The following is a 15,557-nucleotide window of genomic DNA, read 5'->3' on the forward strand; positions in this document are numbered from 1 at the left end:
GTTTTTATAATAAAATTTTTAATGAAAATCAAATTAAATGACAATTTAATTACATTAAATCGCTACCTTTTGGAATAAGCTATACACTAGAAATTAATATTTTATGTATGACCCACAAATTGTAAATTTTCATCGCATGGTGATGAATGTTGCTTTGTCCTATATTATGTATAATACAAATCAATGCCGCTACATGTCGTGACAAATTACGTAAATTTGACGAATTTAACAACTCTGGTTGTTAATACAATCAATTTGTAAGATCAATATTAACGTAAATGAAATGTTACAACACTTTTGTCTCTCTAATAAAATTTCAAATAATATTCGCACATTAAATAATAATTAATTTGAACATACACACACAGTGGGAAATATTGTTAAAAAGATTAATATTTCCTATATCAATGTATTTAAATTAGTAAATTAGAATTATATAATAGAATTTTACAATTATACAAGATATATTGGAATTATTTTTCTCGTAATATGTTAAATGCCATTTGGTCTCATTTTGCACGACACGATACAATTTCTGTTCTGGATTATGATGGATTACCTGAGTGCTTAACTTCCAACAAAATTGCTATCAATTCCTGGAACAAAGTTTTCCAGTTAACGCAAATTAAACGTTTCTGCCGCAAGTTTTGCGAAGAGAATTATTTTGCCGTCGATTGGTCCGAACGTTTATAAAATGCCGGCCGATAAACGAACAATAAATTAGAGCTTGCTCGGACGATCATCTTTCATCATTAACCACATAGAACGCCGCCACCGTGGCGAAGTATCGTGGGGAATGTAAGACGATTCCCCCGCGGAAGCTTATTTCGGGATGTCATGGATGAGAAGGAGTATAAAGAGGATGAGTACACGGAAGAGAACCGACTGCAATTATGCATTTACGTGACTCCCGTCGTTCCTGATTACTTCGCGAAAATTCAGCTCCCCTGAAAAAGAAGCCGGCTACGCTTCGCGAGCTCATAATCGCCCACCAGAAAATTAATTCTACGATCGTTAAACGGAGCAATCGATAAAGCAGATCACGTTTCGTCATTAAATCTTTCCTGATAGGGACACTTTGTAGAAAACATTTACATAATACGCTCGAAAGGGAATAGTCTAAGTAAAAAGTATCGTTTCGTGAAAACTTGACCGACATTTAGTGAATAATTAATGTGAATAATTATTCCAATAAAAATTAAATATTTAAAAGTATAATTGAAATTATTTTTGTAAGTAAAATGCATTTTTCTTGTTATATTAATAGAATAAAATAGATATTGATATATTAAAATTATTTAATCGTAGATTTCAACTGAAAAAAAATCATTATTCCATGAATGAAATATTGTTTATTGTCTATTTATTTTTTAGCCTTAATTAGTTTTATTACATTCTATTAAAAAAAAAAAAAAAAAAAAAAAAAACAGAATTATAAATACACGTATATGTATAATTTAATCGTTTATTTATGTGCGATTGCATATGGAAATAAAGAATTATTTCAAACAAAGTGTATTAAATGCCAATGATAAAATACAGATATAAATAAATGATGGTTTCAAATGGTGAATATGCGAGAATAATTAGATTTGTATAATAGAGTAAAAATTACACTATATTTGTATTATAATAATATATTAACATAACTATACATGTACAAAGTGTTCATTAAATCGAATAATTTCTCTTAACATGTAAATGAATTGCGCGACGTATAGTATCGAATAACTCTAAAATTGTATATTATCATAATATAGTGTATCGAATAATTTTGAAACTGTACATTATCATAATATAGATAAAGATAAAACATACGAATATGGTTGGCAAGAATGAAAAATTCAGTAAAACTACAATATATCTAGCATTAAAAATTTGAAAACAGCAATTTCGATAATTCTCAACAAAAATTGTTATTTCATCGACGAAACTATTTTACAAGTAATTAAACACCATATTTACATGCATTCATAATTAGACCAGTACAAAATAATATACTTCAGTTATCTGATATAAACCTGCGAATAGAGAGTGGATCAGATTGATCGTTTTTCATCATTAATGCTCTCTATGGTCACATAGCCGATACCTTGCGAGAAATTCCACAAGGGGGTACAAACGACTTCCACTCTGCCTGAACTTACGCTATCGCTCTAGCGAGCGAGGAGCGTAGATAATCTTCGATCGAGCGCGCGACCTCAATCGAAGTTCATCCGAGTACGAGGCTGGAGTGCTCACACACGGACACAAATAATGCGATCAATTACGCGGTAACTTCCCTCGTTATTTTATACATCGACACGGCGTAACTACGAACTTCGACTTAATTTGAGAAAACCATGAGTCGTGAGAAAGTCGCGAGCCATGCTTTATCCATATTAGCGAATCACAAACTCTACATAAATTTTTAATATTAGTTATTTAAGTTTACATTTGCATTTGTTGCATAACAAGTTATTAACAATTTTATTATACATAATATAAGTAATACTTTTTGATTTTTAAGTTTGTATCATAATTTGTATGACTCTTCAAAAAATTTATTAATTAACTATCATTGAGATTTTTTTCTGAAAGAATACTTTTAAAAAGATACTTTTACAAGCGATATTCAAATAATTTAGTAACTGCTCAGCATATATACCGATGTACAAATTAAGCTATTTATTCGTTTTATTAAATATTTTAATATATTAAAATATTTAAAAATGTTTCCGCGATTAAAAAAAAGCAATATGTGTAATTTGTCTCATTTGCTTGTCATGATAATGGTTCACCTTTAATTTTAACAGTGTTTCAAGATCATAATGTTTAATTGTATTAAAAGATGTTTATTACAAAATTAAAGTATATATAATAGAAAAAAGGTAAATTATATAAATTTATAAAAAGAAAATATATTTTAGCTCAAATTTATATTACTATTAACACTTTGATTTTATAATAAACATTTTGTATTAAACATTATGATCTTGGAACACTGCTAAAGTTGAAGATAAATTAATGTTATGACAAGCAAATGAGACAAATGACACATTGATTTTTGATTGTAGTGACATTTTTATTAATCATGTTGCATAAGTTAAAGATACACGAATTATACTAGGTTTATCATTAAATTCATAATGCAACAAACTTGAGTTGCTACGCACTGTTAAATTAATAACCCGTTATAACCAAATTAATGATCCGCTCATCCGCGAACAGGAATCGTAGTATCCAGTAGCTGTGGTTAGCGGAACGTGGCTAGGGCATACCTACAGTTATTGGTTTCCGTCCAATTATTAGAACCTATCTTCCCTCTGATGTCAATGTGTACTAGTCAAATAGAGAATATTATATGGCATAAAAAATTAATATTTTTAAAAATAGAACTCACAGATTAAATTACGAATATAAAACAAATTTTAACATTGTTACATAACATCTCTTATTTTTAAAATCTTCAAATTTACAATTATGGTGATTAACCATAGCACCACAATAATTAAATTAAAATTTATTTTCCAATACACTGCTAATAATGTGAGAATATTATTTCATTGTTTTACTAATAATTGGCGTTGTGTGCGAATTGCATGAAAGCAGATTTTCGCGCTCGTGACCTGGTTTATGTCCCGCGATATCTCATTAAAAATCAAAATTCCCCGGTGGTGACCTTAATCGATTAACGCTATTGATAATTACAATATACATAACCTTTTCTTTTTTCAACGTTCGTTTATATTTACAGGTAAAACAACAACTTCCAGTTAATTCAATAATAAAAATTCAATAATAAACTTTGTTTTTCAGACTTTTTGTATATATTTCACATATATCATTATTTTTATAATTATATTATGTAAAGATATATATATATATATATATATATATATATATATATATTAGAATTATTTATTGTTGTATTAATAAAATAATGATCTTCTTCATATCATTTGCTATGAATTAAAAATATAAGTACAATAAAAAAGTACAACTTTTATAAATTCATTGTACATGTGTCACTTGTATCCTTTGACAGTTGAATGAATATATAATATATTCACAGCAAGAAATTGTCCCATCATACAATGACATCCGTTTTTAATTCCGTATTTTATTAAATACTTTCGGTATCAATCATACATGCATGCAATATTCCTTAGAAGAACTCACCGCTCCTTCCGGTCGGCGTCGGCGCGGATGTAGACCTGCCGGTGGGTTCCGGGATCGGGTAGGGTAGGTCGCAGCATTCCCGTTCGGGGAATTCGCTGGCGCGAGCGCAGCAGGACAGCGCGACGAGCAGCATCGTCAGGGTCGTCAGTAGGGGTCGCGAACGCGACGCGAGCGTCCCGACGACGCGCGATGTGACGCGCGCCGTTAGAACGTCATGATGCCCCGTCATCGGTTCTACCAGTCGTAAACTGCGAACGAATCCTTCGCACCGTGAGGTCCTTCCTCCATTCTCCCCGCTCGTAGCATCCTGCGAGCCGCGATACCGCTCGGTATCGCTTCCTCCGACGTCGCCGTCACCACCGCCACCGCGAGTCACCTCGATGGTCCCCGCGGCGCGATCGTCATCGTCATCACACATACACCCTCGCGAATCCTACACTTGCAGAAATCCAACTTCCGCCGGCGGATTCGCAATCCGTCCGCGGAATCGATGGCGCGGCGAGAGGTAGCTTATCTTCTCAATATTGCTGCAATGACTGATTCGAGATGTTACTCGATTATTTGAGGACTGTTCCTATCTCTCTGTTCGATTATTCGGATTTGTAATTAGTCCTTTGCCATGTAGTCTCTTGAGCAAATTAAATAAATTTAAAATATTTGAGTATTTCGCATAAGTGTTCATTGAGAGTTTACGAGAGATTCTTCTTCTCTCATAGATTTTTAGATTTAATGAATTAATCTTACAAGTAATTCTAATTTTTAGCAAAGATTATTGATTAATCGAGATTCTTTACGTACAAATATTTAACATTTATAAATTATTCTCTCAAAGACGATATTTTTCCTAGTATATCGTGATACGAATATAAAATAAAAAAATTTTAATGTTTCCTTAAAATTTTCATCCTACTCTCGTGAGTGCAGGATTTATGTAGATCATTCTTGTATCACCTTTTCGACGAGACTAAAATTATGTAAGTCCACAATGGAAAGATCGAAATATCGCTTGACAAAAATATTTAGCAAGGTTTTACTGTGTGTGATGAGAAAGCTCCCTTTCTTTTTTTTCTTTTTTTCTTTTTTTTTTGCTTAGAATTTATAAATTTTTCTCACGATACTAAGAACCTTTTTCCAGTGAGGCGTTAAATGGATTAAAGGATAAACACTTTGCAAAAAATGTTCTCCAACGCTTTTCATTAAGACACTTCTTGCAGTTTTAAAGATTCTTTTCATAAATTTTTTTATCTACCTCACTTGAAGCATCTTTTTTTGTATATTAAGTTTAAGACACTTCCAAAAAATATTACACAACTCTCCATTACACTGAATTTCCCTTCATCTCTTTCTCTCTCTCTCTCTCTCTTTCAAGATTCAGGATTTATTATATTAATTCCCCAAACTCAAGAACAGCGAGGATTTTTTGAGCAACGCACGGCTTTGATTGGAAGAATATCGATATATTGTAAAAGGACAAGCTTCTTTTGAAAAGCGAGATATCTTGATATTGAGATAACGAGGATCACGCGGTCTTCTCATTCATCCTCGTCGACAGATCGTAACACACGTGCACATACACACACACTAACATCTATCCATTAAAACTCGTCAATCTTCCGGAAGATTGAATATCTGCGATCTCTTATCGATGTTCCCTGCGCGATCTCGTTGACGGATTCTCACTTGCAAGAACGATTAGTTCGACGATCCACGATAACCGATATCATTTTCGCACGAGATCGATCGATGTCCCCGAGAAATCAATCGACCGCTGATCTCGGAGCGGCGTCGCGATCTTCCTCGAAGTGAAGAACAGCGAATTTTCTTGCTTCAAGATGCACGTTTCTCTCGAGGAAGGGCGTTCGCTCGTGATTTTCGCGAGCTCGCAAAACGAATATTCCACCGAGGAATCCCTCGAAAGGATCCCGTCCTCGTGTCGCGGCACTTCGCGGTCGCGCTTTCGCGTTTCGGAACCGAGAGCGCGGCGTCGTGGCGGCGTCCCGACGCCCAATGACGCTGAGGCCGTATGCCGTATAAGCGAGAACCGCTGCGAGGACGTCCATCCCCACCCACCGCCTGTACCCTCCGGCTCGTCGACACGCGATAGCTCCTGCGCACGAACTGACGCTGGCTTGCTCGCCCAGGTGTACGGGGTGTCGCGGGCTTACTCCCTGGCACGTAACATAGAAAATAAGCTACGTGCTGATCGTTCCATTTTTTTCTATTGCGGCATCGATAATATCTGAGAAATTTTAATATACGCGATTGAAGTATTGTATATTAAAAATTGCATATCTTATTCTAAGAACGAAATACGCACTTTTTACACGAGAATTTTCATTTAAAAAATACATTTATACAGTTTATAAGACACTGTCTTTTATATTTCAGTTAATTTTAATATGAAAGAAATTTTATAGTAATCTTAATAATTGAAAACATTAATTCTTAGACGCCGTGTATTTTATATCTTTTTGAGAATTGCATTAAAATGCAGAAACAAAAATAATAACATTATCAGAATCAGATCTGTATGAATCAAGCATCGTATTTAAGCCTGAAAAAGCTCATTCGTCGAATTTTCTACGATAAAATCGATTCGTTAGATCAATCAATCTATCAAAAAATCATAGTAAGAAAAACAGTGCGAAAAATCCCGGACACCCCGTAGAGTACGTATGCAGGTGTGTGTGGGGCTGCGCGTTGCAGGTGTGCAGGTGGAGTGCCGCGACGGTGTCCCCGCTCGGCGTCGTCGCGTCGAATCGAGCCGAGCAGTTCCGAGAGGGGCAAACTACCCCCGGCTAGCAGCAGCTAGGTTGCCGCGGCGCCGGTGGGCCGCGAAGCAAACGCGACCCTCGTTCGGCATCGTGCGCGCCGTTCCTGACCTCATTTCGCCCCGGCTTGTCGAGGTCGGTTACGCGGAAGTGCCCGCCGGCTCCACTATGGTCGTACGTAACCGGATCGGGGTTTAAATATGTATAACAATGTATTGATACATCTCTATAACTCGTGCATCACGTTTTCGGCATCGAACACCACAAACATCGATGACTATTCGATACTATTTTCGCGAACGGTATCTTCAATACCTCGACAGTGTATTGACGATGACCGAGAAAAGCGCGGTCTCTAGAATAGTAAATCAATACCAAGGGAAATAATTATCATTAGTGTACATAAGTACTTCTCAGAATAGACAGATGATCATTTTTCGCATTTTGTTTAGCGAACACGTCAGTCATTTCCATTTGTTACTGCATTTTAAATTATATACAAACTTAAGAAAATATTTTTTTAAATATAATTTTAGCCATTTTTTTGTAATAATACAAAGAGAAAACACGGTAATCAGTATGTTATTAAATTTTTACGATATGATATCGAATTTCGCACAATAAGAATAACATACTGACTACCGTGTTTTCTCTTTGTATTATTACAAAAAAAATAAAAGATAAAATTGTATTTAAGAAAACATTTTATTAAGTTTGCATATAATTTAAATAATATTTATTATGAAACTAGAATAATCAAGATAAGCTAATTAAGAAAAAGCGATTCGAGTTTGAATTAATAAATTTATTTAAGCAAGTCATTTTTCATGTATAAAAGACATACTCTTTTGTCATGATTAAAATTCTACATCTCAGAGATACAAATATTTTAGAACAAGAGATCAAATATGACCTAGATGTTTCATTCGGAAATTTAAAAGATGTAGAAGATTAATTAAAAAGGATAGTTTATAATACATACACGAACATGTCTCGAAGAGAAAACGTTCACATTTTTAATTAGAAGTCACTTATTATACTTTATTTATTTATCAAGATAATTTCTTTTTTCGGTAAGATTTTCTTTTTAAACTCTAAAAGGAGATATCTCTCTCTCTCTCTCTCTCTCTTTCTTTCTCTCTCTCTCTCTCTCTCTCTCTCTCTCTCTTTCTCTCTCTTTGGCTTCTATATATTTTATGAATAATTTATAATTGTATCTGATGATCTGAGTCTTTCGATATTTTATTATCTTAATTAAGCAGAAATGTATTAAAAATAACAAATAAAAATCAAATAATCACATTACGTACTAAAGGTGAAAATAGAGATCTTTTTTTTTTTATATCTCATGTATAAATAATCGATTCAAACGGCATTACATGCATATCGCACAGAGCGGAATACTTTTAATTTAATTTAATTTAAAACTATTGCTTGTGTTACAAAATCGACAAAAATGTTGGCAGTCAGAATTAATCAACATTAAATGCGCTCAATACATTAATTCGCTGTAGATTCGGCTATCGACAAGTTTCCATCCTGCGGTTACAAAATTGACATCGTGGCTCAACCTTTTTGATTGCGCGTTCCAGTTTTTATTTTGCTCTTCCTTTTTCGATCGATAAATGTGGAATTAACCTGCAGGCGTCATGCTTTGAGTGAGTTATTTGCTCTCGTACAATAATTTATCGCTTTGTAAATCGCATACTTGTAATAAACTTCTATAGATATTTAAAAGTAAAATTATCTAGAATACCGTGATATCGAAGATATTTTACAGTTGCAAAATTATTTACGATTAAATGTTCAAAAATTTTTTTTAAATAACATTCAACAAATTTGTTCTATGAAAATATTGCACGATTGTGCATTTGAAATACGTAACTTAAAAAATGCGACACATATTTAAGTCTTTTTATACGCTCGATTAAATATGTGCATATATGTTAAATACAATTGAATCGCTACTCTATGAACAATTAGCATGTAATGCAACTGCATACACAGCTTCTAATGCCGGTCAGTATGCATTCTACTTTCCATCATTAATGTAAAAGGACGCGCACCGCGCATAATCGTAATTCGCTTGCGTCCATTAAATACGATTGAACTAATATTGGCGAGTGATATTAACTAAGTTTAATTACTTGAGATCGTAATTGTTTGATTAGCTGAGTGCAGAAGTGCTGATAGATCGTTCTCGAACTTTGTGCTCTTGATTGCAATCGTTTCAAGTTCAAGCATTGTATGACATAATGTTATTGACATCACGTTCTCGTAATTAATGTATCTAAAAAACTTTTTTTTTTACTCTTATTTTCTTCTTTGCTAGAATTTAGAATTGTTTTACAAAGTTTAATTGACTTCAATTGTTTTTTATGTAATTGTCTTAACATTTAATGTAAGATATTATATCTTTATACAAAGCTAAGTTTTTAAATTTAAATTATTGGTAATGTTAACTTTATTTGCAGTTAAATAAGATATAAAATATATACATTGTACATGATTTTTTATTTGCATGTTTGTGAAATATAAAAGAATTTTTGTTTTCTTAAAATTGACTTTTAACATATATGATACTCTAGAATATCATACATGTTAAAGAAATTTGTGCAGTGTGTGTGTGTCTAACACAAATTTATTAGAAAGATAATAAATTTTCAATGATGTGTTTTTCAATGAGACAACTACAATAATTAAGTCAATTTTGCATCAGTAAATAATACATTAGTACGATCACTCATCGCTCATCGGTCAGATTCATTAATTAGAAGTGTTAGTAGATTAGCATTCCATCGATGCGGTAGACGCTATTTCTATCAATGATAAAAATTTATCATACATTCAACGAATCGTGCTCTACACTAGCGAAACCGTGATGTCGACACGGCAAACTGGTACAGGTTGTAATTAAAAAAAATAATAAAAAGAAAAAACATCAGGTTCGTATTTGCGTTTTTTCTTGAACATGAAACTGTAAAATTGAATATCAATTTAATTTGAGTGAAAAAAATTTCTTTTTGTTACAATTTAATTTTTACATATCTATTTCTTAAATGTTTTCACAATCTTTCAAATTTTAACAGAATTTTATTATTATAGAATATTTTTTTTAATTCAATTCTTATGTAAAACAGTGCGTAATTATAATTTGCTTTCTCAGTAATATTATTTCCAGTGTGCTCGGTAAATATAACTGCAAGAACAAATAGCACACAGTATGAGCCATTCGTGAATAAATCCAATGATCCGAAAAGATAACCGTGGAAACGAATGGATTAAAGCCCTAAATTTAAATTTAATCTAAGTTATCTATATATCGCATAGTTCGATCATATATTTCTCGTCCAATTTTAAAGTAGGCCATGCGGTCATCTTGCCGCAAGCTCAAAATCAAATTGGCCAAACCGGCCAACTACTCGCTACTGAAATTTATATTTGAGAAAGTTAATTCGGTATATCAATGCAGAGAGAGAGAGAGAGAGAGAGAGAGAGCGAAAGAGAAATGTGCGATCGACATGCACCACAGTGGAAGGTATGGAATTAGCGTAACGAAGCAATATTTTACGAGGCTGGCGCGAACCACCGCGGGCTTATTTCGGCAACTGCTACGTCACTGAGCGCAAATAGGATTCGTGAAAGAAATTGTAAAGGTCAGGGAGCCGGCGATCACGCAACCGCGATCATGCATTGCCTTAAACGGGCAAGGGACGCTCCTTATGTTGGGTGATTTATCTAATGCTCGCGAATATTCAATGTGCTTATAGCGTTGGCCAAGTACTTCGATCGGTCACCTCGGGCAAAGTTAAAGGCTATCTGAGATCAATCGCGTGTGTCTTTGCTTCGTATACTGACTGGCGCAAACAATTCGAAGACCTAGGCTTAATTCTATTTGCTTTGTAATTTCACTGATGACATATGTAATTAATTTTAAATAACTAATGTTGAAACATGTAATTTATTAACTGTTACATTATAATATAAAAAATGGCAAATTAAATTATAATTATACATGATATTTTTTTTAAACAATTTGATCTATTATATAAACGCTGTGTGTCTAAGCACGAAGATTATGCGTTAAAGAATAAATAATTTTTAAAAAATTATTTTAAATTCATATATGGATCGCTGGTTTATTACTGCTGATATAATAATTTAATTATAAACTTGTTTATAAATTTTATAATTAATTATTTTGAATAATTTCATTTTGAGTGACATATCAAATAATTACTGATAGGGGCTGGGTTTACGAAAATATTCTCGAAATGACTCAGTTGATCAAATTGTATTATAAAACCATCGATAAATGCTAATTAGGTGACCAATCGAGCGATAATATTAATATGGAATCAAATGTCGAGTACAAATACAAATTATATATAACAGTCGTTTTGAAAAGCTATTTAATTATAAAAACAAAATAATGCACCGAAAAATAATATTTCTTGCAAAATTTATTTATCGAGTCTAATTTACACGGAAAATTGATCATATAATTACGTTTTGATTACTTTAATAACAATTTGTAATGTGGTTCGGCATATGCTTGTTTAACGATTATTAGTGGGAGCCCGCTATAATCAGCAGTATAAGCAGATTACCGCGTTGATATTATAAAATAGGCAAGCTTAAGCTCGTTATTGATGATTTCTATAGTTATTCACAAATATCTAATCTTAAAGTATAGACAAGAATATATATCGGCTTTTCTTAGCACTTCAAATTATATAAAATCTTTTCCTTTTAATCCTTCGAGATCTGTATGAAAATACACACACAAATTCTTATATATTTTTATATATTCTTAATACTGTAACGTTAATAATAATGACATCAGTTAAAGTTGCATTTATCCAATCTAGCAAAAAGTATAGTGGAAATAATAATACTTCGTTGGTCTACTTTTTCTCAAATTTTATAGTTTTAAAAGCTGCAAATATCCAGCGGCATAATTTTTAAAATAAATGTAGAATCAAAATTGAATATATATTATACTAAAATTTAGAAAAAAATTAGTAAATTATTAATGTTATTATATATAAGATAAATCTTTTATTAGAAAAAAATACAATAAATAATTTGTTAATATTAATAAACCTAACCTTAATATGTACATTACTTATCTTTAATATTATTTGATGTTATTTTATAATGAATTAAGTAAAGATCGATTCTGTCTACTAAAAAGAGAAGTGCTAAGTTTTAGTTGAATTGCCCCGCGAGCTCTTTCAGGTTTAATCTTTCAATGACTCGTGCCCTATCGAGGTCCTTTAATAATATAATCGATAAAAGAGAACATCATATCTTAACGCGATCGTCCTTGACTTTGTTTGATTAGGTTCGCCGGCCTCGTCAAAGCGAGTTTCTTTAACGGAACGATCACGTGCCGAATGAATTCTTTGAGTTTAGCGTGAGCTCTTTGCGATTTAGGAGTTCTTTATGATCGATCGGCGTCCATGATAAAGCCGTGAATCGCAAGCTAGCCTGACTATAATGACTTTTGGCGATCGCCAGCTGTGCATTGTGACACTGTGATTTAAGTCGGAAGTAATTATTGCGTCATCGAGATTTATGGACTGCAACTCGCAGCTTAAAAATCGCTGGTAAAAATACTGCTCGTGAAAATAGTGAGTGGAACGCGCTAGCAAGGATATTTTAACGAATAGCCGAGTAGATACGGAAGATGAAGCTCAATTGAGAGGTTTTTGACCTGAATTCTCACGGTACATTTAAAATTAAATGTACTTGAGGATCGTTTCATGTACACATATACATCGCGTGCACTCTGCATATAAACTTAACATCAAACAGAAACGCCAAATGTCTGCTAAATTCTGTTTAAAAAAAAGAGAAAGAAAGATTCTCTCTGATATATAATTTAAAAAGCTTTCCAAATGTTAATGTATAAACGTCCCATTATAATCTCTTCAATATTAATTTAGATTTATTAATTAATTTTAAACTATGTTTATAAAATTTTCTTTTTTTAAATTATTTTTGAAAAAAAAGCTTTATTAAATTTTGATTTAAAAGTTTGATAGATCAGAGATCGCAATAGATTTAAAATAATCTTTATTATAATTATTCTACAATTAATTGAAAAATAATATTTTAATTTGATTTTTTTGTAATAAAAATGTTAATACAAAATAAAATAGTCATTTTAAGTGCAATTAAGGTAGAAGGAACATCTCGTATATACGAAAGGAAATACGGTCAAAGGGTTAATGAATGTGCGGCGGAAAAGCTACGCTCGAGTGACGTGGCAAGACGGCGGTCGCGTCTCGTTTTGTCTCACACCGGGAATCACACATTCAGTGTGCGATATAATAGATTCGGCGGTTTGCCGGCGCGCGAGAGACGAGAGATGAGTGTGCGTCGTGTCCGGACGCAAGTGCGCCGGGAGTTCAACACCGGCGACAGTCGACACTCAACGTCGGTCTGCGGTCGCGGGTTAAAGCCAGAAGCGACAGGCCGCGCGGCAGTACCTGCATAATGACTCGACTGCAGCCGTGCACTGCGGCGCGCGGGCTCTGCGCGATGCACGATGCACCCGCACCGGTGCGGTGCGGCCGCCGCGACGCGCCGCGCCGCGCCGCGCCGGACCAATCGTGGCAAGGCCAACTTGCACGCTCCGCGTCCCGAGATGCATCGATGCATCTTTCACGGATTGGAGTCGGAGCGTTTTTCGAGGTTTTCACGGCTCTTGGACACATCCCTCGCTCTTTTCTCGACATGCAAAAATATATTCGAACTTCGTGTCTCGATATAATAATATTCAGGGAATAAAAAGGACTTTTACTTTTAAAATTATTTTCCGATGAATTTTATTTCTAAAAATTATTTTCAAAGACGCTTTAACATTATTTTAATATCGAGATAACTTCTTCATGAAATCCGATTTGCGCTGTCATAGTAAAAAGTTAATAATAAAGTACCACAATCATTGATTTGTTAATATAGCATTTAATTTAATGTTGTAATTTGAAGCTAATGAATAAATTAACTATATGTGAACTGATTTTCTAAATAATTAAGTTGTTTATTTAATAATATATCATATATTTTAAACTTGCAGAGATAGACTTACAAAGATTTTTTATAATTAAATACATTTATTAATTAATCTCTAATTTGTCATCATTCTTGCTACAAAATAGTAATTAAAGTTTTGTTTTTATTTTTTCAAAAAGTGACTATTTTTTAATATTACCTTTATTATATTATAAATTGAATGTTACAATAATATTATAAAAACCTATGTTTTATATATCTCTCTCTATGATGTAATAAAATTAATAACTTCAATTGCAATGCAGATATTTCGTTTAATTTGAGGTCAGTTCTCCAACTGCAATACATAGTTTGTAATGGAAATTTCGGTAAATTTACTCGCTCTTGACGTCAGCAAGATATATATAGCTAAACCGACTGTCATACCAATTTAAGACGAAACTACAGTCGATTTAACTACATAAAGTATATTTTTAATATATCGTTATTTATATCACTTGCAATTTTTATCGAAACAATTTAGACACATTAAACAAAAATATACTGAAATAAAGAACAGATTTGCCTTGCAATATAAAAGTAATAATTAATATCATTTTATGATGATCAATAAATACTTTGTCATATGCAAAGGAGCATGGTCTTCTATTTTCTACCTGACCAACATCTTTTGGTTATATCACTTTTGTCACACACTACTGCGGTAACTCTATTTTGCCGACTTCTCTTTTTCTCTTTACTACATTTTGATAAAACCAAATATCGAGAGTGGAACATAAGGGAATTTCGCTTTAATGTAAGAATTACTTGCTGCTCTACATAAATCGCATTTATCGACCTACTCATAATCCTAGCAGCAGAAACAACCTTTCAGATTCCTGTGTTTGCTGCTGTAGATATTCCCAAACTGTTGGAAAGTAATATATTGTTACGACACTTGACCGTTTTGTCGCTATCATATTGAGAAGATGTAATAAAAATTTATAGGAACTGTTTAAAATAATTATAAAATATTACCCTAGTAGATAAGATTAAAAAAATAAAGTCGTATTTTATTATATTCTTTAATTATACTTGCTCTAAATTATTAATTCAATGTATAACGTAATTATTTTTAAGAAAAACTAAATGAGTCATGAAAAAATGACTTTATAAAGAGATAAAGTATCTCTATATGTTGTAACCTAAGATTATTTTCGTAATCACACTCTGAAAGATTGCGCACTTACAACAGTCAAAATAATTATTATCTTAATTTAAACGCCAAGAATTCAATTTATTGATTTTCAAAACTTCTCGACCTATTCCCGAGAAAACATTTTTTGTTCTAAGATGCTGTTTCTCTAAATTTTACAAGTTTTAGAAATTAAAAAAATTAAAGTAAGTAAAACATGTGTTAATGCAAAATAATATTATAATTTAAAAAATTGTTTTCTAAGATATTTATATATTCAAAATGCATTATTGTTTTTTATTTTGATGACGTACATTTCAAAAAGACTTATTATCAACTTTCTCCTCTCAATCATTTAAAATACATGTAATTGCAAAATAATAACTATATTACAGATATTTTAGCACTTCCATTCTTCATAGTATTAA

At 32.5% G+C, this 15,557-nt stretch overlaps 2 protein-coding genes across 7 annotated transcripts in view; one reads left to right on the plus strand and one right to left on the minus strand.

Moving 5' to 3' along the window:
* The window catches only part of Gfrl (Glial cell line-derived neurotrophic family receptor-like), a 278,745-nt gene extending 272,246 nt beyond the window's left edge, over positions 1-6,499 (minus strand). Inside the window, exons 1-2 of one of the 4 annotated variants that reach the window (XM_072894685.1) lie at positions 5,113-6,499; positions 4,162-4,789 (exon numbers count right to left, since the gene is read on the minus strand). In XM_072894685.1, the coding sequence (XP_072750786.1) occupies positions 4,162-4,579 (418 nt within the window). In that variant the 5' untranslated portion in view covers positions 4,580-4,789; positions 5,113-6,499. Of the gene's footprint in view, positions 1-4,161 lie in introns of all 4 variants that reach the window. The other 3 variants (XM_072894686.1, XM_072894687.1, XM_072894688.1) reach the window with 3 other exon arrangements.
* The window catches only part of Hr3 (nuclear hormone receptor 3 ROR-beta), a 190,000-nt gene that overhangs the window by 34,194 nt on the left and 140,249 nt on the right, over positions 1-15,557 (plus strand). The window lies entirely within an intron of this gene.

The sequence above is a fragment of the Anoplolepis gracilipes genome, chromosome 6 (assembly GCF_047496725.1).
Source record: "Anoplolepis gracilipes chromosome 6, ASM4749672v1, whole genome shotgun sequence".
NCBI classification, from domain to species: Eukaryota; Metazoa; Arthropoda; class Insecta; order Hymenoptera; family Formicidae; genus Anoplolepis; species Anoplolepis gracilipes.